The 23,966-nt window shown below is 43.9% G+C and overlaps 1 protein-coding gene across 1 annotated transcript in view; it reads right to left on the bottom strand.

The window, feature by feature from the left end:
* The window catches only part of Specc1l (sperm antigen with calponin homology and coiled-coil domains 1 like), a 106,456-nt gene extending 83,245 nt beyond the window's left edge, over positions 1-23,211 (bottom strand). Inside the window, exons 1-3 of the mRNA XM_005070763.4 lie at positions 23,070-23,211; positions 7,954-8,137; positions 1,179-1,332 (exon numbers count right to left, since the gene is read on the bottom strand). Coding sequence (XP_005070820.1) covers positions 1,179-1,332; positions 7,954-8,100 — 301 coding nt within the window. The 5' untranslated portion in view covers positions 8,101-8,137; positions 23,070-23,211. The remainder of the gene's footprint in view (positions 1-1,178; positions 1,333-7,953; positions 8,138-23,069) is intronic.
* Positions 23,212-23,966: the final 755 nt, after the last annotated feature.

A 23,966-nucleotide genomic window follows, 5' to 3' on the forward strand; every position in this document is an offset into this window, starting at 1 on the left:
CAGACTAAAAAAAAGAACTACAGACTAACAAAAACCCAGTACCAGGAACAAATAACTCCCCTTTGAGTGGTTGGTCAGGGTAGTCTAAGTGCCTCCCAAAGTTCTATAGGCTGTGGCTGTTGCTCCTAGTTTCTAATCAGAGGTTGAGGGTGAGCCCCTATTGCTGATGAAATCTAATCACACACTCAGTACACTGGTCTCAGATGAATTAAGCTGCACCTAACCTAAAAAGCCTCCCCTTGCAGTATAGCTTCCATAGTACCAGAAAGTGCTATGCAAACTGCCAAGGGAGGGAAGCAATTAACTGTCCTACCCAGCTGTGACATCTATGATCTACAACAATGACCACAGGTCAAGAGGCACTCACATGGCGGTGGTAACCAACAGCCATCTAGTTAATAAGGCACACTCAACAGGGGGTGGAGTATGCCTGGTACTAGAAACCTACTGAGCTACCTAGGACTAGTGAGGTCCTTGAGGAGATTCTACTTCTGGCATTGCTAGACCAGCACAATTCCTTACTACATTCTAAATCTTATCCTTATACCACAGATAAGTGTGGCCATATTCTATCAAAGAAGCCTCTCTACAAAAAAACCAAAGCCATTGCAGAAAATCAATGGACATAATGCAAAGATCAACCAATTATAGGGACCCCAACTCCAGTGGATACATCTACATCACAGCTCCTGCATCTGGACTCAGGGAACATCACAGAAGAGGAGGCAAAAGAACCAGAGTCCCAGGAAGTCTCCTCTATAGGAGTCCTTCCTATAGGACTGTCTCCTCTAGAAATAGCCCCATAAACAAGACAGAAACAAGAGCAGTATAAACAGACAGGCTAACCTGGAACAAAAAAAAAAATCTCACAGGGTCCCACTCCAGCAAATGATGACTTATGGGAGAAAGAGAACTAATCTCTCCCAGGGGTCAGCCCTCATAAGTGGTTACCCAATACAAAGTGGTCAGCCACGAAACCACACACACACACACACACACACACACACACACACACACACACGCACGCACGCACGCGCACACACACAATCACACACACATGCACGCACGTGCACAAACCCATGCACGCACACACAGGCAAAGATGGATGTGAAGGTGCGAGGCTGATTATGCACTGGGAATCCAAGGCAGAGGAGGACAAGACTGAGTAGCAGCCATACCTGCGCTAATCTTGGGCTTGCTCTCCGCGGCGGTCATGGCCGGGGCGGGTGCTGAAGGCGCTGCGGATGAAGAGGTGCTCTTCTTTGCCTTCACACCATTCGTCACACTCACTCCTCCAGCCATCCCAGCTAAAAGGTCATCATTGCTCTTGGTCTACAAGCAAGAGAAAATAAAAACACACTGACTGAACAAAACAAGACTAAATCCAAGACTGAGCAACGCTCTTGACTTTTATACTACACTTAAGAACTCTAACCACACAGACGACAAGGAGGATAGCCTATACTGCTGAAGTTTTAAAAAGTACCACTAAGAGTCAAGTAACCCTTCATTACTTGAAAATGACTCTATTTTGAAATGCACCTTGGCTTATCTAATCCTCTGGTGTTAAATTTGCAAAAAACTGAAAAATCTTAAAGACATGTGTAATACAGTAACAAAAACTAGGACTTCATCGGGACATCAAGAGTTTGTCTCAATGATCACAGCACTAAGGTTTATTTTCTAACATTCATACTTTATAAAGGTGACTAAAAATACGAGAATTTTTAAAAGAAACATACTACAGATGATGATACTGGCTTTAAAACTATTATTTAAGAAAAACCAGTGACAAGACAGACCCGGGGGTGGTTTGAGTGCGAACGGCTCCCAATGGCTCATATTTGAATGCCTGGTCCCAGCTGGCAGATGCTTTGGGAAAAATTAGGAGGTGTGGCCTGGTTGGAGTAGGTGTGTCATTCTGGGTGGGCGTTGAGGTTTCCAGACTTATTCCCAGTTAGCTCTCTCTGCCTCATGCCTGTGGATCAAGATTTAAGCTCTCAACTACTGCTTCTGCATCATGACTGCCTGATGCCATGCTCCCCACAATGATGGCCATGAACTCTAACCCTGAAACTGTATGCCCCAAATAAACTCTCTCTCTTTTTTTTTTATAACTTGCCTTGGTCATGGTGTCTTCTAATAGCAATAGAAAAGTGACTAAGACAGATCCATTTTTAGTTCTGTTATTAGAACACCAGGAATTTAAAAACTGTAGAAAAGAAAAAGTACTTGTTATTACTTTAATTATGTATTTAGTGTATGTACGCATGTGTATGTACACATGTATGTGACTTCTTACACAGCAAATGTAACACAATGTATAGGTGGAGGTCAGAAGTCAACTCTCAGAAGTCTATTTTCTCCTTCCACTATGTGGGATTCTAGAGATCAAACACAAGTGGTCAGGCCTTTACCCACTGGATATCTCCAAACCAAAGCTTTTCTCCACTTATGGTGAAAGCACACATTAGCTGACTGACTTACTATCTTTGGCTGAAGCAATGCCCTTAAATAACCATAATGAATTCATTTCTACAAGTTAAAATGGTTCATACGTAAGTAATCTCTGAAGTTTCTTACAATTTTCAATACCAAATGTCTGTCCTCATCATTCATTTTTAATATATCTTTTATTTTATGTGTATGAGTATTTTACCTGCATATATGGCTGTGCAGCACATTTGAGACTGGTGCCCACAGAGGTCAGAAGAGGGAATTAGATCCCCTGGATCCCCTGGAACTGTAGTTACAGACGGCTGTGAGTCATATGAATGCTGGATATCAAACCTAGGTGTCCTAGGGTTTCCATTGCTGTGAAGAGACACCATGACCACAGCAATTCTTATAAAGGAAAACATTAATTGGTATGGCTTAAAGTTTCAGAGGTTCAGTCCATTATCATTATGGCAGGGTATGGTTGCATATAAGTGTATATAGTGCTAGAGAAGGAGCTAAGAGTTCTGTAACTTGATACACAGGCAACAGGAAGTGAACTGTGTCCCACACTAAGCACAGCTTGAGCATATAAGACCTGAAAGCCTGCCCCCCACAGTGACACACTTCCTCCAACAAGGCCACACCTACTTTAATAAGGCCACACTTCCTAATAGTGTCATTCCCTATGGGCCAAGCATTCAAGCACATGAGTTTATGGGGCTGTTCCCATTCAAACCACTACACTATATCTCCTTAACAAGTAGTATGTTCTTTCAAACACTGAGCCATCTTTCCTGCCCTTCAACAGTCAATTTTTTTTTTTTTTTGGTTTTACGAGACAGGGTTTCTCTGTATTATTTTGGAGGATGTCAGTCCAGCAAAGCCTCGAACTCACAGAGATCCGCCTGCCTCTGCCTCCCGAGTGCTGGGATTAAAGGCGTGCGCCACCACCGCCCGGCTCAACAGTCAATTATTAACCCTGTCTTATGGTAGTGTAGATAGGTATAAATACTTTATTTAAAAAGAGTCAGAAGACTTAGGGTTGAGGATAAGTGATAGAATGCCCACCTAGCACACTCACAGACCTGTGCTTGATCATAAGACCAAGATAAAAAGTAAAATAGGGGACTGGAGAAATGGCTTAATGGTTAAGAGTACTGGCAGAGGACCCAACTTTAACTTCCAGCACCCACACCAGGCATTAATGTCACACGTCTTTAATCCCAGCACTCAGGAAGCAGAGGCAAGTGGATCTCTGTGTGTTTGAGGCCAGCCTGGTCTACAGCGTGAGTGCCAGCACAGGCTCCAAAGCAACACAGAGAAACCCTGTCTTGAAAAACCAAAAAAAATAAACCTTTCAGCACTGACATGGTGGCTAACAACCTTCTGTAACTCCAGTTCCAGGGGATCTAATGCCCTCTTCTGACCTCTGTGAGCACCAGACAAACAGGGGTGCACACACATACATTCTAGCAAAACACTCATTAATTTTTTTTATTTAAAAACTAAAAATAGCTCTCTTCCTGCTGCTCCTTTGAAGAGACAGGCCTTTTACATTGACTGCTGGCATGCTCACTGTAATTTTTCCATCTCTTCTAACTGTGCTATGAAATTCTGCAAATAGATGCACATCTCTGCAAATATTCCCTATCATTAAATCCCAAAACATGAGATTAATGAAGGAAGATGTTACAGATACACCTTTAACAACACATGCAAGATTCAATTAACTTGGCAAAAATATTGCAGATTCAGAGAGTGAAATCCCAAAGGATTGCATACACTTCATGGTCAAAGTATAGTCTACATATTTTCTCAAATTTTAAAATTACTTTCCAAATTGTACATTTCAGAGGTGAACTATCACATGGTTAAATTTTTCTTTCTTTCCCCCACCCTGCCCCTGCCCCTCTGTGTGTGTGTGTGTGTGTGTGTGTGTGTGTGTGTGTGTGTGTGTGTGTGTGTGTGTGTGTATGTGGTGTGGGTATATGTACATTTAGCATTAAGAATCCACCCGGGGCCTTTTACATGCTATACAAGCAGCCTGTTACTAAGCCACAACCCTGTTAACTAGCTTTTATACTACAAAATATAAACGCAGAAAATCATGATCAAAATAATTACAGAGTACTATCAGCTATTTGGGTTCTGACAGATGCTTATTAGTTCCCTCAATCAATTTTTACAAAAAACATTTCCCTGTATACTGGGAACTCTGCTGCCTCTTTAAGCACTAGCTATGAATAACTGAGGGACCATCAGCATAGAGAAGAAGCTTAACTACCGACTGTGACATCTCACTGAGGAGAGCTATCACTGCTCATTTCCTACCACCACAGCTCCCATCAAGAGTGACTGGAGCCTACATCCCAAAGATCATCCTCCCAACTCTCAACTAGATAGAGGTGGCATCCGAAATGAGATACTGAAAAGTTCAAGGGCTTTTACCCTGACACTATGAGGAAAGGGTCATGAGAAAACTGATCAATGACAAAAATGTGTAAACGGGGTTAAGTATGGACACATGATGTCTAAATAACTAGAAACAAAACACTTCACTTATCCTGCTCCATTACAGTTACAGGAATGAGGGTTATGGGAGGTTTGTGCCAGGGGAACAGGGAACTACAATCACTCTGAAAAATAAAGTATAAACAAGTCAGAGAGGTGTCAACCCCCTTTTTTTACACAGCACTAGACATGGTACCTGGGACATAACTCATGCAAAGCAAGCACTCTGCCACTGAGTTGAATTCCAAACCTCCCTCTCAAAAGCTCTTTAATGTTTTCATTTTTTCTACTTATTTTTACTTTTTTCTTTCCTGTCTTTTCTTCAATTTTTAACCAACAACAGTTTTCTTCTAAGTGGCAGTAACTGATCATGTTCAGGTAGAGTTCCCAGAGAGTATGATAGCTGACCCTCCCTACTACAAATCCACCCACTGAATCCCTAACACACATGAGCGTGCATGAACAGCTGGTGTGTGCTGGCAGGAGCAGCGCACAGTGTTGCTTTACAATGGAAAAGTACTCACCCTTCAAGACCAAACTCCCAGCAATTCCAGATGCACACCTCAGAGGGGACATGCCTGCTCAGTGCACATACCATAGTAAATCTGACGCAGAGGGCACAGAAGGCAGGCAGTGGTACACATCCAACAACTTTTAACCTGTTCTTCCAGTCACATAAATAGCAGGTCACCTGTGACACAGTACTCCACTCGGAAGACAGCCCAGTAGCTAAGTAACCAGTTAGGTCAGAATGTGCCATCTGTCTCACATGAAAGAGTGGCAGCATTGCCACCAGGGAGACGCTTCAGGCTGTTGATTCAGACTATAGGAAAGAGAGCAAAGGCCATTCCTGGCGCTGTCCCCCAGGCCACAGGATGACAACTAGCAACTCATCGAGGGTATTGGGAGGAAAAAATTAGGACCGTCCACACCCACTGAATCTGCCTAGGTTCAGTTTTAACAGCCTTGAAATACAGACAGTATTTCATGCTAGATGTCTCAAAACATACATGGAAATCCCTCACACGCTGTTCCTCTGAAGGGGTTTTTTGGTTTGGTTTTGGTTTTTGGTTTTTTGAGACAGAGTCTGTCTGTCTAGCTTTGGAGCCTGTCCTGGGACTTGCTCTGCAGACCAGGCTGACACTGAACACACAGAGAGCCACCTGCCTCTCAAGTGCTGGGATTAAAGGCGTGTGCCACCACTGCCTGGCTTGAAGTGCTTTTAAAATAAATTAATCCGCAATCTAAAACTCTGCCTGAATACAGGACTGCTGGAGAGGTCTGGCCATGCTTGGTTTCTCACCGTCAGGCTACCAGAATCCCCTCCCAGAGTCTGTGCAGTCAGTTTGTACCCCAAATACCCCAACACTAAGCAAAGAAGCAGGCAAGTTAGTAAATACATGTTAAATTGAAGGGGCTTCAAGACGACCGTGTGGATCTGTGTGTAAGGATACCAGACACTGAACTAGAAGTTGGGTGAGGTGGTACACACTTGTAATCCTGGCACTTAGGGAGCTGAGACAGGAGGACTGCAGAGTAGTCTGAGGCCAGCCTGGGCTACATAGCAAGACCCTGTCTCAAAACATAACATCAACGAAAAAATAAAGGCATTTTAAAAAGCAGGGGTAGGGGCGGTGGCTGTGGCTCAGCAAGGTAAAGTTCAAACCCTGTGACACAAACATGGACTCCCACACCATGGCATGAAGGTATGCACATGAGTGTGCACACTAGATAGATGGACAGACAGATAGGCACACAGATAGACAGACTGACTGGCATGGAACGATCCCTGGATAGCCCAAACCAATACAGAGCACCTTAAGTAAGAACACCCCTGGAAAACTGTTATGTTCCCAAAATTCATCCTGGGCTAAAAGAGTCAAATCTAACAACAACAACAACAAACATGCTACCATTTACTAAGTCCTTGATCTGAGCTGTCCCTCTTACTTATGGCCACAGTCCTTTGAAGCCATGCATCATCGCTGTGCCCAAGTCTCTGATCTAATTACAATTCTATACTAAAAAAGAATTAATCCAGTCTGTAAGAAAGTCTAAAGAAAACTAACTATGCTCTTACTGGATTAAAACCCCAATGCTGACTAGGACTAATACTGGATCAACTGCTGAAGAAAAAGAAGTCCATGCTATAAATGAGGTATTGTGAAGCCGGGCGGTGGTGGAGCAAGTCTTTAATCCCAGCACTTGGGAGGCAGAGACAGGTGGATCTCTGAGTTTGAGGCCAGCCTGGTCTACAGATCGAGTGCCAGGATAGACTCCAAAGCTACACAGAGAAACCCTGTCTTGGAGAAAAGAAAAATTAAGTATTGTGGCACATGCCATTAATCCCAGCACTCAGGAAGCAGAGGCAGGTGGATTTCTGATCTCAAGGTCAGCCTGGTCTACAAAGAATTCCAGGACAGTCAAAAACTACAGGGCTATACAGAGAAACACTGTCTCAAAGGAAAAAAAGATGAACAAACAAACAAACAAAAAGAAATCCATGCTATAAAAGTGGGTGGCACGGAACAAACACAGTCAAGAAGTCACAGGGACATGACAGCAGCCATCCTTTAACACACAGCTCGCCTGTTCTTTTCAAGTCCTCCTGAGCTAGGAGCAATGTTATCTCCTGTCCATACTGTCAGCCTCCTGGGCATCTGACATGCCCCGCGTGGCTCAGTTACTCCTGTGTGCATCTCAGATGGCCATCCTTTCCTCCTCAAGCCCCGAGGGCAGGCTCCACCTCCAGCTCACCTGCACACAACACCCTGCATCAAGCAGGCACTTGGTTATTTTTTTCATGCAGAGCCTATTATTAGTTTCCTTCATACGAATACACCAAAACACCAATTAAGACCACCTGCTATTAAATCTCCTTAAAGACTTGCGTTCCTAGTACTACTAGAGAATGGACCCCGAATAATACTTACTTAATAAATCCAGCGTATTAAAATACATGCCTAAAATCCACTGCATAGTCAAACACTGCTATGTTAGTACCTTCAACAAAGATGCTGCAGGCTTCACAGGTTTGCCTCCTGTGGGTGCTGCAGAGCTGTTTTCAAGCTTGCTTTTTTCTACTGTTTGTGGTTTGCTTATCCCAGACACCTTAGGCACTGAGCCAACACTCCTGTTTGCTTTCTTCATTCTGGGCTGCCTCTTGGTGATGCATTTACAATCAAACCTGTGGGAAGAAACAGCATCATGTTGGAAAACAAAACAAAACTGGAAAACAACTCCTTAGAAATTATTTCTGAAAATTTTCACCATATGATAAAAATAGCTGAAGGACAGATGTCATAATAGAAAGCAATGTTGAAACTCCTTAAACTCACATTATCAAAATGTAATTTTTAATCCTTAAATTATATTATCAAAATGTAATGCTTTACTGATGTATAGTGTACTCTAATTCATTCAGTAGAAAGACACCTTACATTGTGTGCTGCCTAGTTCCATATCCAAAACCCAGTAGGGCAAACTCCAAATCCTGTAGCTCTGCCTCCAATGTCAAAAGGCTCACTTACATGGCTCTTTCCTCCCAGCTTTACCAACCAATGATATACTACAAATATGTATTGCTTTCATTGGTTAATAAATAAAGCTGTTTTGACCAATGGTCAAGCAGAATATAGCTAGATGGGAAATCCAAACAGAGTTAGAGAGAGAGAAGTCAGGGAGACGTGCCAAAGTATTACCGGTAAGCCACAGCCTCATGACAATACATAGATTAATAGAAACGGGCTAATTTAAAAGAGAGCTAGCCAGTAATATGCCTGAGCCATTGACCAAACAATTATACTTAAATAGTAAGTCTCAGAATGTTATTTCATAAGTGGCAGCAAGGACCTGGTACGCAGACGAGAAACTGGTCCAGTGGGACGGGCAAAACAGAGAAAAGCGCCAAACTACAAACCACACGCCCCGCCCCGCCCCGCCCCGCCCCTCTGTCTCTCCTGGGCTGGTTCCACTCCTGTATTCAGTTTTCCTGGCATGTGCCCCAAGGCTCTTGCACCTCCAACATTTTGTGGACTCTAACCCAATCCAAGCTTCACTTTCACTCTTCACAAAATGGCCTCTCAGGGTCTCCATGCAGGGACTCCACCGACACACGCCCAACTCTGCAGTTCTCCTTAACCATGAAGGAAGATTCCACAACCCCTTTACTCCTGTCTTTCATGGTTCAAAAGCCAGAACCACATGGCTGAAGCTGCCAAGTCTGACTATTTGCTTTGGATGGAACCTGGCCCCTCCTTGAATTACATTTGCATAAGCGTTCCCTTGTAGTTGCTTCTTAGGTGGAGGAAATCCCTCAAACCTCTTCCTTTCACAAATTGGAGGATTAGCTGGGTGGCATCTTACCCTGACAGCACCACTCCCTTTATTCTGTTTCACATCAGGCTTCTCCTATTTCATCACAAACCTTGGTTCCAACATCAAATTTCCTCATGCTCTTTTTCTCCTCAAACTGTACATTCTGTATTTTTCTTTTTGTCCTTCTTCCTCTTTCTCAATATAAATCTGCACAATAGTAATCACTACTAACCACAGGACAGAGTTACTATTAGACGGTCTTGAAATCTCTTTGCCAACAAAATTAGTCCAAAACTGTTGATTTAGCCAAGGCTGCAGTGAAGTCACAGGATGCAACACAGGTCGTGCTGCTACAAACACATTTAACTCTGAAACTGTAGTTGTACATCCAGAAACTTTGCATGGAGGTGAACACACAGGTCAAATAAACCTGTATCTCCTAAAGAAAGGCCCGGGGCTGCTATGAAGACAGAGTGAAGAGTCACAGCACGTAAGGGCCAGGCATGAGGACATGGGGGCAGGAATCCCCTTCCCTACAACCTCTTTTCACTGCTTTAATCTAAGCTCAAAGTCTATCACTCAAAAGTACTGCTCTGACTCCACTGCGCTCAGTATCTGAGAGTGCCAGAGAGAGCTTCCTTTTGTGGGCTCCTCCCCCAGCAGCTCAGAACCAGAAACTTTCCAGTTCATTTCTTTTGGTTCCTGCACGTCCAAACATACCTGTATCTCTTTTTAAAATTTTTTGCATGTATATGGATGATTTGCCTACATGTATGTCTATACAGCACTTATGTGCTTGGTGCCTGTAGAGGCCAGAAGAGGGTGTTGGATCCGCTGGTGTTGAGGATGGTTATGAGATACCACCTGAGTGCTGGGAATCAAATCCAAGGCCCCTGAAGAACAAACACTGACCACGCACCTCTCTACCCTTGCCTGGCATGCTATTATTAAGAATTCTGTGTAAGGCATCCTCACAGTTTAACATAATTAACCATAATGTTTGAGTGAGAAAGGCCCCTATGATCCATACTTCAATGCTTGGTGCCTAGTTGATGAAACTGTTTTGGGAAGGATCTGGAAGTGTGGCCTTCTTGGAGAAGGTATAAAACCCAAAACAAACCCAGTCTCTTTCTCCCATTCTCTCCCTACCCTTTTCCTCCTTCCTTCTATGCCTACTAACCACCACGCTTCTGGCCATAATGGTCATGAACTCACCCTCTAAAATGTAAGTAAGCCTCCAATTAAATTCTTTCTTTCCTACTTTGCGCTGGTTATGGTGTCTCTTCATGGCAATAGAAAGTAACTAAGAAGTTCACCTAATCGTTAACAATGTTACATAGGACAAAGCAACAACCATATCTGTAGTGTTCCAAAGGAGGCCTCCTCTGGGCCTCAGACCCAATGAAGTACAATAATCCCCTCCAGCATAGAGCACGGAAGATTGCCAAACCTAAACTACACACGAAGACTCGGTCCAACAATTTTTTTTATTTAAAAAGATTGTAATTAATAGAAAAGATAGTGAGAGATAGCACAGCCTGACAGCCTGAGTAGAGGAAAGAACCAACTCCCACGCTGTCCTCTGACTTTCACATGTATACTGTGGCATGTCCATATGCTATGTAAGTGAGCGCGCGCACACACACGCGCGCACACACACACACACATACTCTCTCTAAATGTAATAACAGAAAATAAGATAAAGTCAGGAGAGCTGGGTCCAAGCTCTGGCTTCACCATATAAGTTATGTTACCAAGGGCAAATCACTTATCTTTATAAATTTCCTCTTATAAACCAAGAATTGATAAAATCTCACTTAAAGGCTTACTTCTGGTACAAATAACACATGAAAACTATTAAGAGGGAAAGTCTTTACATCCTAGTTGTAGAAGTTATTTCACCAGGGCTCAAATGTTGCAGCATATCAAAGGTAGAGTAGGATTTATAAACCTGACCCTCTCCAACCATCTACTCTTAGGAGACACACCAATCAAGTTTTAGAAGTACTGGCAAATGGGACCCTATGAATTTATCCTACCTGGAACCCTTCAGCAAAGAGAAGCCACCCTGAATCAAGAACACTGTCTTAGAAACCAGAGGGGTGCCGGGCGTTGGTGGCGCACGCCTTTAATCCCAGCACTTGGGAGGCAGAGGCAGGCGGATCTCTGCGAGTTCGAGACCAGCCTGGTCTACAAGAGCTAGTTCCAGGACAGCCTCCAAAGCCACAGAGAAACCCTGTCTCGAAAAACCAAAAAAAAAAAAAAAAAAAGAAGAAGAAAGAAACCAGAGGGGCTCTGAAGCCACTCCCTGGCTGGTGGGTGCCTCCAATCTAACAGTAAGGGACATGAAACTTTCTTGACACTACAGAAACATCCAAGCTTACTTTCTACATCACACCAGAATGTTTTCTTTTCCTTTAAACTCTAACCCTCATTATAATAATATTCCCCTTGAATTTAACTGCTATCATAAGATCTTCCATGTGTATTCTTGAAAACTAGTAACTATTTGAGATCAAATCTGTCCAAGGACTAGTTACTTAACTCCTGAAATTTTAGTTCCCTTGTTCCTAAAATGGGGTTGGTAACAGTATGCACTTTATAAGGATGCTGAGATAAATAATAAACCTATCACACAGCCCAAAACAAAAACAAGATAGACAGAATCTGTCACATTTATAGAAGAACATCTTGCAAATCCTGAGTATTACTAAAGCCTTATTGAAACAAAAGCAGCAGGGAGAAGTAGTGGATCCTTGTAGCCCAGCACTTGAGAGGCAGAGGCAGAGAAAATCAATTCAAGGTCATCTTCAGTTACATAGCAAGTGTGAGACCAGCCTGACCTACACTAAGACCACCTCAAAACAAACAAATAATGAATTAACCAAATAATTAACAGGCAGCAACTTGGAACTAGTTGTTAAGGGCACTGGCTGCTCTTCCAGAGGAACCAGGTTCAAGTCCAATTCCCAGCACCCACTCAAACCGCCTGGGATCACAGTCCCAGGAAATCCAACACCCTCTTCTGGCCTCTAAAAGTACCAGGCACACAGGAGTATACCTAATACACAAAAGCAAAACACCCATGTATATAAAACAAAAATTTTAAGGCAGCAATTCAAAAGGTACTTTGTAAGAGAAATCCTTGGCTGGCCAGAACCCTCTATGTAACCCCAGGCTGGCCTTGAATCTACTAGCCTCTGTTTCCAAAATGCTGGGATCAGAGGTGTGTGTCACTATACCTGGCTGAGATTCCTTCATAAAGAATGACTAAAGGCTGTTTTACTTACTATTTACATTAAATTACATACTCTAGCATGTAGATGTCAACAAACAGCACTAGTTTCTAGATCCTTCCCACTGAAAATTATAAACCAGGAAATGCTGCAGATGTATGGTAAGGAGTTCATAAGCATGATAATCAAGAGACCTAGATTACTTCCCAGGCAGGTCTGGCATTTTGCAGATAGCTAACTCTGAGAGCCTTGTTTTTACCAGCAAGGCGGGCTCAAAATATCTTCTAGGCAAGTAATTTCTTATTGTGACACATATGCCCAGCGTTATACCATTAAAAATCCACAAAAGATCTTGACCCAAGCAATCTAAATACATCTTTCTATAGTTTCACAACTCTGTAGTTAAAAAATGTAAAGATCATCTTAAAATCATGAACTAAAACAGAGTTAAACACTGGAAAGGAGTCACAGTCAAATGAGAATGTAAGGTGCCATGGGTAAGTCAGTGTCAGATGAATCAAAACCAACAGCCAATCTGATAAAATCATGCCTACAAAAACCAAACTAATTTTGAAAAGTCAATAAAACATTTTATTAAGTCAATCACAAAGCAATAAAGTAATTCTATACTAAATTCTTCAACAAAAGCTTTTTTAAGATTTAAATTTTTTCCTTTATTTTTATGTATATGGGTGTGTTGCCTGCACGCATGTCTGTGTACCACACACATACAGTGCCCTTAGAGGTCAGAGAAGGGCATCAGATGCCCTGGGACTAGAGTTACAGACATAGTGAGTCACCATGTGGGTGCTGGGAATGGAACCTGGGTCTTCTGGAAGAGCAGCCAGTGATCTTAACAGCTGAGCCATCTTTCCAGCTCTTAATCATTACTTTATGTTACATGTATGAATGTTTTGCCTATATGCACACAAGGGCATCACATCCTTGCAACGTCCATGGAAACCAGAAGGCATTAGATCCCCTAGACCTGGAACTATAGACTCCACTGTGAAACACAATGTAGGGGAATCCAGACCCTCTGCAAGGGTGGTGACCGGGTGCTCTTAACTGCTGAACCAACCCTCCAGCCCACACCACACACACACACACACACACACACACACACACACACACACACACACACACAGTGTGCTATTTTGCTTATGAAGTAGATGTGGAATGTGACTTCAAAGCAAATGTCAAGGATTCCTCAGAGAGAAAGCCAAATCCTGTCATATCAGAAATCTACATACATGTGATTGGCATGTAGCCAAAGTGCATGAAACAAAAAGGAGAGACAAACAGGGATGAGGCACCTTTAGCTATGGGTTTTTCTTCTCTGTCCAAATCCACAAGCAAAAACCTAATACTGCGTTAGAAACTTCGATACTTACTGACCTAAGACCACCCAGTTTTTTGTTTTGTTTTGTTTTTTTTGTTTTTTACGAGACAGGGTTTCTCTGTATTGTTTTGGAGGCTATTGGTCCAGCCCGGCCTCGAACTCACAGAGATCCTGCCTCTGCCTCCCGAGTGCTGGGATTAAAGGCGTGCGCCACCACCGCCCGGCAAGAAGACCCAGTTTTAAATGCTTGTTTTTATTTTAACAATATTTTCTTATTTTTAAGACCAGGTTTTATTCTACAGCTAAAGTTATTAACATGCTTGCATTTAGCACTGTAACTACAAATTATGCAAATGACCTTCATATTGAGATTTTCTTCCCCTCACAGCTCCCTCCTTTCTACTTGACCAAAGTTTAATGAGTCTGGAGGTGAAGGCACAGGAGAAGGACACACTCATCAGCTACGCCCAAAGACCCTCAGTCAACGGCAGAGTGGAGTCAAGCTAACTCCAGCGAAGGGTACGTCCAAGTCAGACTGCAGCTGGATCAAGGCTAAGTGGGAAAGAAAAGCTGGAGAATCCCTAAAGGGGTCACAGTCAGCAAGATACTTGGTAGGTTTTGCTACTGTCACTTAAAAATGACAGCAAACAAATAAATACGGTGAGCCCACGCTGTACAAGTACTAGCACATTTAAGTCACACAATCACTCTCCAGGCTGGAGAGGAGGAACACACTGAGGTTGGAGAACTCGGCAACGGGGCTGCCCAACATCAGCTCTTTCCATTAAGCCACAAGTAAGCAGATGCCAGAAGAAATGAGACAGTCTTCAAAAGGTCACTAAACAACTCTATTTCATTGTTTTAGCACAGAAAAGCTCACTGAAATATGAGAAACAAGTAGAAACAACCTGGATTTTCCAAACCTGCAACTACATACTCTTGTTCCCTTACTGCTTTTAAAAGTGTACCAGACCTAAATCAACACCTGGCAGTCTGTTTAAATCGCACCGCTGATATAATAATTAGCATTGCAGACAAGTGACAAAACTGGAAAGAGATCATCTAAAAGAATTTTTGGCTACAGTACACAAATTATTCTTGCAAATTTAGTCCAAAATAAATTGGTTTTCAAAGTTTAAACTGCCAGAATGCAAGAAATTGTTGAGTCTCCTTTGGCCATTCCCTCATCTACCAAGGTTTCTTAGCATTAACAAAAGAAAATCTTTAGTCAAGACCCTTCAAATCACAATGGCATTATACTCAGATTTTCTGGCAGGCAATAACAAACTTACACAATATAGTATTCATAAAATTAACTCAAGCCACCTTTAATTAAGAACATCAATTTATATCCATATACATTTGTACCCAAACCAACCCCGGCATAGTGGTACACATAACTGCCACTGAGTTGCTGGTAAGTGCTAGGAGTTAACTCCAAGTATCTGGGGTTTCATGAGGAGGAGAGCCAGTGAGTTGGGAAAACTGAAGTCCTTTGAGTTGTACTTCATATTGTTGGGCTTGATGGCATGGAGTCCTTTGAGACTGGCTGTGGAAGATGAGAACCACTGGGGTTGAGGAATAACATTAATTGGAAGTTACTGTATGACCTAGGCAGCATGACTGGCAGAGTGAGTGATTTAGTGTAAGAGAAACAGACTTGAGCTTAGGGTGCTTGGAGGAATCCCAAACGGTGGCTCTGAAGCTGTAGGTCAGTTATGCTTACACTTCTCCCATGGGGCTCTCCTAGATGCAGAGGCCCTATACAGGAAGCAAACAGGGCACATGCCAAAGACACCACTCACACCACTATATGAAAACTACAACCAGAAACCTGAGAAACAGAAAATCAAAGCTAAGATCTGAAGAGCCAATACATGCAGTTAGAGTCAAAACCTAACTCTTAATGAGTCATATCACTTAGTCACTCCACTACAGCTGTGACCTGTCATAAGGTATCAATAACTCAGTCTACAATTACTCATATCTCAGTAGCAGGATAAAGATCTAGGAAGCCGAAACAGATTAAGCTCAGTATGTTAGAAAGCAAAACGACACAGAATCTACAGGAACCACATTAAACAATGTGTGTGAACTAACAAGGGACAGCTCCACATGGTGACATGGTAAACCTTGGCTTCTCTACCCCCATCAGGGTGAGTGAGGCAAGTCTGCTTTGTTCCAAGCTCACTCCTATTTCCTTCTATCTCCCTGTGGCTCTAGAAACAGGCGTGGCTCTCCCTCCATCACCCACTCAGCAGAGAGGCTTTGGGAGCTCTTGTGGGCAACCCTCACTGCGGCTCCTCACCACCACAGCACCTACCTGTGGGTCACTTCTGAGACTCATCTTTTCTTTGACCGTCCATCCTTTCTCTTCTCATCCACTCACTCACCCCACTGCCTCTGAACACAGTTCTCCAATTAACATAGATCTCTTGTCCTTCTGAACCACTGCTTTCCTAAGATGGGGAAATGGCTGCTTTCTTTAACAGACTATTAATTAATTAGAAAATAATGAAAAGATCTCTAAGAAGTTCTCAAGCACCACTAAACAATCAGAGTCAAAGCAGTAATCAAATGGGGAATTAACCCAGAACAGTGGTGGGCCGAGCAGCTCTGAAGTCTGCAGACAGTGACTTGAACCCATGGGTTCAAAGAAAGAAATGGCAATGTGGCCACTGGGATATATTTTGAATTGAATAAAAATGAAAACATAACATAAAAATGTATGGGAGTACTACAGCAATATTTGGGGGAAATTTCAATACAACATACCAGAAAAAGAAAAAGATTCAAAGCAATTCTTCAGCTGCTTCTTCAAGAAATGAGAAAGAGAAAAGGTGCCAGCTCATTGGATAAAGACAGTTGCTGCCAAGCCTGATGACCTGCACCAGGGAGGCTGAGGCAGGAGGATGATTCTGAAGCCACCTGGGGCTCTAAGCCAATACAGTGAGACGTCTTCTCAAAACAGGAACTAGGAAGTGGGGGTGCAGTGGTAAGTAAGGTTAAGCACAGGACAGACATTTTCATTCCAAAAAGGAGACTAGGTACGGGAAGCAGAGCGGCGGCTCACAGAAGTCTCCTGGACGCCACACCCCACCTTCTGGACATACGGGTCTTCAAGCAGCACTGCCCATAAGGCTTTGTGGGTACTGGCCGTGCCCCTGATCTCCCAGGCTGGAGCCTTGTGCCTCCTCCTCTCATGGAACGGTTCTATAGTTCTGGAGTCCCCACAGCATCCTAATTCTACAGTTCAAGAGTGTCACGTGGAAGGTTCTGGGGTGGACAGACTGTAAAAAAACTCCTGCCTAAGCCCCTTAGGTTAACATTCTTTAAGTCTAAAGGAGGCTGACAGTCCCTTTGCCCTCCTCAGCCCAGTGTGTACACTGTGCTCATCATCTGTAGTTAGCACCATGCACACAGCACCAGGGCTTACTGATACCACTTACAGAGCGAGTCTGAGCTGTACATGTGTCAATCGGGTAAAAAGACACTGTGCAGGAACACACTGCACAGCAACTCAGGTAGCAGAGTCCAGGGTCAGCACACGACAGCAAATGACGTCCCATGGTGTCTCCCTAGCAAACACAACCCTCAAAGATTGCGCCTCAAAGTCTCTTAGATGTCTTCAGGGTCTTTCTTCCATTTTCTTGACAAATACAATCTACTTGCTTCAATCTGTATTAAACATTTTAGCAAATGTTTCCTTGGTAACACCTTGAGTAAAATCTCTCTAATACACTTTACAATTTTATTTTGGAGGAAATTTGGTTGTCGTTGTTTGATTTGTTGGTTGGTCTGTTGAGATGGGGTTCTACTCTGTAGCCCAAGCTAGTCTAGAACTCAATGCATAGCTCAGAAATGGCCTTGAACTCACAGGAATCGTCCTGCCTCGGCCTGCAAATTCTGTCATCACACCTGTGAGCCACCATGCCTGGCTTTGTTTTAGTTCTTCAAGAGAGAGTATCACTATGTAGCATGGGTTCATCAACCATGTGAGTGCTGGGATCCAAAACACTACATGCAGCTATTCCTAAAAGCCCAAAGTTCCTTTCCTCTGCCTTCCTAAATGCCACACCTACTGTCAGAGAATCATGTGGACCCCAGTCCTCTGGAAGAACAGGGGCTCTTAACCACTGAGCCATCTCTCCAGACCCAAAGTTTACTTCTTGATTATTTGTTTTAAGGCAAAGTGTCATGTGGCCCAGACTGGCCTCAAACTCACTTTGCAGTTGAGGATGACTCTGAGCTCCTGGTCCTCCTGCCTCTACCTCCTGAGTGCTGGTGTTACTGGTGCACACAATGTCAAATTTGGATTACATTCATTTTAAGGCTTTCAACATATACCTTTTGATACTTTCTGATCCCTACCATCTTTTTGTTTTACTTTAACCCTACACTTTTTTTTTTACCAGTATGCTTTTATAACTGTACTTTCTGGAGGATAGGCACAGAGCAAACTACCATGAATTGTAGTAAAAGCTTCATGAACATTAACGTCCTCTATACTTGCTATGGATCAAGGTTGCCTCAATATCCCCGCCGCCCCTTCAATTCTTCAAGCCTTATTTGCCTATATCTGTGATGCTGGGGATTGAACACATGGCCTTGTGCACACTAGGCAAATACTCTACTACTTGCTACATCCCAAGCTTAAGTCTTCTTAAAACCATACTTTATAAACAACAATACAATTTACATAATAACTGCGATGGAATGATTTGATAGTATTAAATGGAATGAAAAACACAGAAAAATTTCCAGTTGCCAACCACTCCCTCCAGAACAACAAAAAATTTTGATGTTTTTCTAAAGTGGGTCAATAAGACAAATGTACTCAGCAACTAATCATGTCCTAGTGTACTGATAATCAATGGAGTTAAAAAGAAGCCCAACTTTCACAACCACTGCTTCAAAAGAATAAGACTTATTACAGTCTTTTAGAAAAAATGATTATTGCTATTTCAATATACTGAAAGTTGAATTCACTTACACACACACAACACCACCCATGACAGAGTTAAACTAGAGAAGAGTTTGAAGTCCTCCCTCATGACCTGTGTCCTTTTGCCCATTTTCTTCATCACCTAACAGTCTCCCTTAACTTTCTTATTTAATCCACACTTACACCTGTTTATGCACACATACATGAACATATTACAAGCTAGGACCTACATATGAGGAACATGTGATTTGGTTTTTCAGAATTTGGAAAACCTCACTTAATATGCTTTCTGAGTTCATCCTGCAAATTCTGTGATTTCACTTTTATTTACAGCTGAATAATAGTCCATTGAATATATGTGTTGTAATTTTTTAAAAGGTGTGAGAGGAAGACACCATTCAACAGAGCTTGGGTTGAGGGGTTTTTTATTGGGGGAAAGTGAATGTGAAAGGGGTGAGGGGAGAAGGGGAGACTGGCCTCTGGGAGCAGAAGCAGCAGAAGAGAAGAGAGTGGCAAAGGGAGAGAGAAGAGACAGGCAAAGAAGCAGAGAGAAAGAGAAAGATGGGAGGTGGGCAGGGACCTTTTAAAATGGAACGTAGTGAATGTGCACAAGTGGTGCTCTTAGTGGCTGTAGCTGAGGGCATAACCTGTCAGGACCCCAAGAGCAGGCCAGTACAAATGCCACTGACTAGGATGAGATAGTATCTCGGGTGTAGTTTTAATTTGCATTTCCCTGATTTCCAGGGATGTTGGTCACTAAGTTATATCCTGGAGACCAATTTGATCATGAAGTTGTTTCAGATCAAACAACTGAGGGGAAAAAAACAAAAAACACCACAACAAAAGCTTCGGGGCTGATGGGAGTTTTTTACTTTGCAGCTAGTCTATTCAGTACTAACAATTCCAACCAACAGGAATTTCCTTTAGTATTATTTTGCTGGCACACATTCACAATTCCAGGGACCTGTCAACCTCTACTAGGGGCACTTTATGCACATGACACATATCAGATGAAGAGACACACACACAACACACATACACTAAACTGAAGGGGGGAAAACTCCTGGCATTTTATATCATGTGAGCAATACACATATTGATCTTTGTGTATGTGCATTGGGTGTGTGTGTGTGTTCTTGCATTTAGACATCCACCAGTCAGAAGAACACTTGGGTGCTAGTCCTGTCTGCTGCTGCATACCACAGGCTACCTGGCCAGTGGACACTAGCAATCCTCCTGTCTCCTCAGAACTTGCCACTGCAGCGCTACAATGACAGATGCACACTACCATGTCAGCTTTGCTTGTATTCTGGGGATCCAAACTCAGTCCTCTTTCCTGTGCAGCAAGAGCCTTATTCACCACTGAGCCCCCCAGCTCAAGAACTGTATTTTTAAGGATAATCCAAGCAGGAAATGCTTAATATCAAATTTCATGGCTTTTTACATCTATGGTAAATCACCACAAAGTCATACTTACTCTCAGAAACGAATTCAGATCTAAAAATACATGCTTAATGTTTGCTGAGCATACACAAATCTCTACATTTAGTCCCCAGCACTACATAAACCTGGACATGGTAACACACCTCTAATTCTAGCATTTGGGAGATACAGGCACAAGAATCAAAAGTATGAAGTCATCACTGTCTAGACTGTGGGTTCTAGGACAGCCTGACCTACAGAAGATCCAGTCTCAAAAACAAACGTATTAAATCTCTTCCCTGCCTTGGTTTTTTGAGACAGGACCTCTCTGTGTAGACTTGGCTGTCCTGGAACTCCACTTGCTTTGGTCTCCTGAGGGCTGCAGCTGTACATGAATCTTAACAGCAACAGCCCAGAAACTTTTCCTTAAACAGACTAACAGTGAAACAAGACTTCATGCTCTCTTTATTTCTAAACTCACAATAAACTGACCTGTATTTACCATTTGCAATTAATACACAGTCATTTGGTACTGCCAACATAAATGATGCTTAATCTTTTTTTAATAGGGCCTACCTACATTGCTCAGACTAGATTCAAGCAATCCTTCCACCTCAGCCCCCAATATAACTGAAACTACAAGCTTATAAAACCATGTCCAATTAGATGCTGAACTTTAAAATTTCTTTAGATTTATTTATGTGTATGAGTGTTTTGCAAGAATGTCTGTATGCATACTACATGCATGCTTTGTAGCCATGAAGTCAAAAAGGTGTTGGGTCCCTTGCATCTGTAGTTACAGATGATTGTGAGGCACCATGTATGTGGGTGTTGGAAACCAAACCCAAGTCCTCTGTAAGAGCAACAAATGCTCTTAACCACCGAGCCAACTCTCCAGCCCCTAAATGCTTAATGTTATCACCAAGAAACTCGAGTGTTTTTCGATTTACTTTGTTTTTTAGAAATGATGGACCTGTAAACTGAATAAAATTCAGTGTCATTAAAACTCCTGACACTTGGCCAGACAGTGGTGGTGATCCTACTCTGACACTCCCAAGAATGCCAATAAAGTTCACATTGAATCAGAAGGCAGAGGTAGCTACTAGTTGACCAGAATTAACCATTGAGGTTCTGGAGGACCCAGGACATATGGAGAGACACAGGAAATAGTAGGAAGAGGATGAGGAAGATTCTCAGCCTTTGGACTGAGGAAGGAGAAAGAAGTCATTGGTCACTTCCTTGCCACTGCTTCTTCCCTGGTCATACAGATTTTTACCTCTATATCTGAGTTTTTATTGATAAAAGAATCAATAAACATTTCTCAGTGTCACATAGACACTTGCTGAAAACTGTAGACACTTGCTGAAAACTGTAGACAAGGGTTCTTTACTATTACATTTGCTTCCGAAGCTCCTCTGTATGTGTGCACAAAGAATGTAATTAATCCCAGCTACTCAAGAGGCTGAAGCAGGACTGAAAGTTCTGGTCCTGTGTAGCAACAAAGTGAGGGATACAGTGTTTTGGGATGCTTTGTCTGACCTCCATCTCCAAACTAAAGGTTAAGAGGCGATGGGGGTTGGGGAAATTGTTTAGCTATAAAGCATGTATCTAGCCATACTCCACGTCCTTAATCCCAAGGGAGAGTGAAGCTATTTATAGATAACTTAATCCTCCAGCACACTTCAATCACCAATAGTTTCTTATATTAATCCAGTAAATGAAAGCACAAGAAAAAAATCTGTACCAATTCAACACAGACTTAATGCAATCAAAGTTCTTCCTAATACACTGAAGGAGGACCAACCAAAGGACAGTGCCCTTACAACCGCCTATGCAACAACGCAGGTCCCTGACTCCAAACCTTTAGAAAGAACTGCTGCTGTTGCCTGTGGTCCACAGCTGAATTCACCTCAGATTAACCTCCTGAGTGACAAGCCTTGCTGGGTCCCACGATTTGTCTATTATTTATTTATTCTTATTTTGAGACAAGGTATCTCGCTCCGCAGCCCAACTCCCAGCTCATCCTGCCTCCGCCTCCCGAGTACCTGTATGGGCCCAAGCCTAAGATTCTTTTTCATGACGAAGTCTATTTTCCATTCTATCAGGTGGTTCCTTCCCCCCCCTGCACTTTAGGGCAGGATCTTCAAAAGAATAAACAAATCAAGGTTGCCAGTATTTGAAGGATTACGGAAATTTGGTTTGTAAATAGCTAAACACACACACAACACACCCACACACTCACGCCCCATGTCTCAAACGTACACACACACACACACACACACACACACACACACACACACACACACACACACACACACACACACACACACACACCCCATGTCTGGAAATGCAGCATTTCTTCACCAACACACATCCAATCCGACACAATTAGCCAAGTCTCAAGAATAAAGAACACTGCCAGCTTCAGCCAGGTCCTAACAGCAGGACCCAGCTTTCGGGGGTCCTCCGCTCCCCGCCCCTGCTCCCCACCCTCAATCCTCCAGACGGGGAGGCAACCTGTCCCAGCCCAGGGAGAGGGAGCAGGGTGAATGCCCCGGCTCTCCCGAGGGCACACGAGGGTCGCACCCAGCCTCTCCGCCAGGATGGGATCCCCAGCCAGCTGGGTCCCACACCAGGCAAGGCTCCCGGGGGGGGTCTGCCCCAGCAAGCTGTGAGGTCCACCGGGGAAGGAGACGGCGCAGGCGCCGATGGCTGGGGGTGGGGGGTGGCAAGGGGGACAGCGCAGGCGCGAGGCCGCCAGGGTCTGCGGGGCCGCCCGGGCCTGGCCGCGCGGGCGGCGCTGAGGAGACGGCCATGCCCGCGGCACAAGCGGAGAAGACCCTGCCCTGGCTCTTACCGCGCGGCACCGCCTCGCTCACTCGCTGGCTCCGGGCTGGGGCCGGGCGGCGAGCTCGCCCGGTGGCGCGGCCCGGATCCGTTGAGTCCGGCCTCAGGGCAGCAGCCAACCCCACGGCGCCGCTCCCTCGGCCCGCCCCGTCTCCCTCGCGGCTCCCGCCCTCCGCCCGCCCCTTAGCCACCCCTGACCGGCCAGCGCCGCCCCCACCTACTGCTCGCCGCGCACGCGCCGTGTGGTCGCCTCGCTGGCCCACCACTGCGCAGGCGCCAGCTGTCTTCGCGCAGGGTTCCGGGCTGCGCGTGCGTGGTGCAGGTCGGCGGTGCCGCTTTTGTAGTTGCGGGGCATGTTCGGTAGGAAGGTAAGGGCTCCGCGTGGGTACGTGCAGAAGCCCCTAGCTCCAGGTTTTCTCTCGTAAGCAAGAGTAGTGTGCCGAGTACTTTGCTCTTATTCTGTTTGTTTGTTTTCGAGACAGAGTTTCTCTGTGTAGCTTTGGAGCCTCGTCAGTAGACCAGGCTGGCCTCGAACTCGCTGACATCCTCCTGCCTCTGCCTCCCGAGTGCACCCCCGCCTGGCTCATTCTTTGCTCTTAATGAACCCGCTAACTAACAAAAATGTGCATAGCCGGTACTCCTGGTACCCATGAGGGAACACAAAACTAGTGAGCAACTCCTGTGCCCACCGCCACCAAAGGGAACGAGACTACTAGCGTTATAACGTTAAGGACTGCTATACGTTCATGTAGTCCCCCTATGGCTTTTATTTTCATTTCTAATTTGTCTTAATGTGTCTGTTGCTGTGATAAAGCACCATGACCAAAACCAACTTGGGGAAGGGAGGGTTTATGTGACTCTCAGACCACAACACTCCATCACTGAGAGAAGTCGGGGGAGGAACTGA

This window comes from Mesocricetus auratus, unplaced genomic scaffold (genome assembly GCF_017639785.1).
Source record: "Mesocricetus auratus isolate SY011 unplaced genomic scaffold, BCM_Maur_2.0 Super-Scaffold_100027, whole genome shotgun sequence".
Taxonomy (NCBI): domain Eukaryota; kingdom Metazoa; phylum Chordata; class Mammalia; order Rodentia; family Cricetidae; genus Mesocricetus; species Mesocricetus auratus.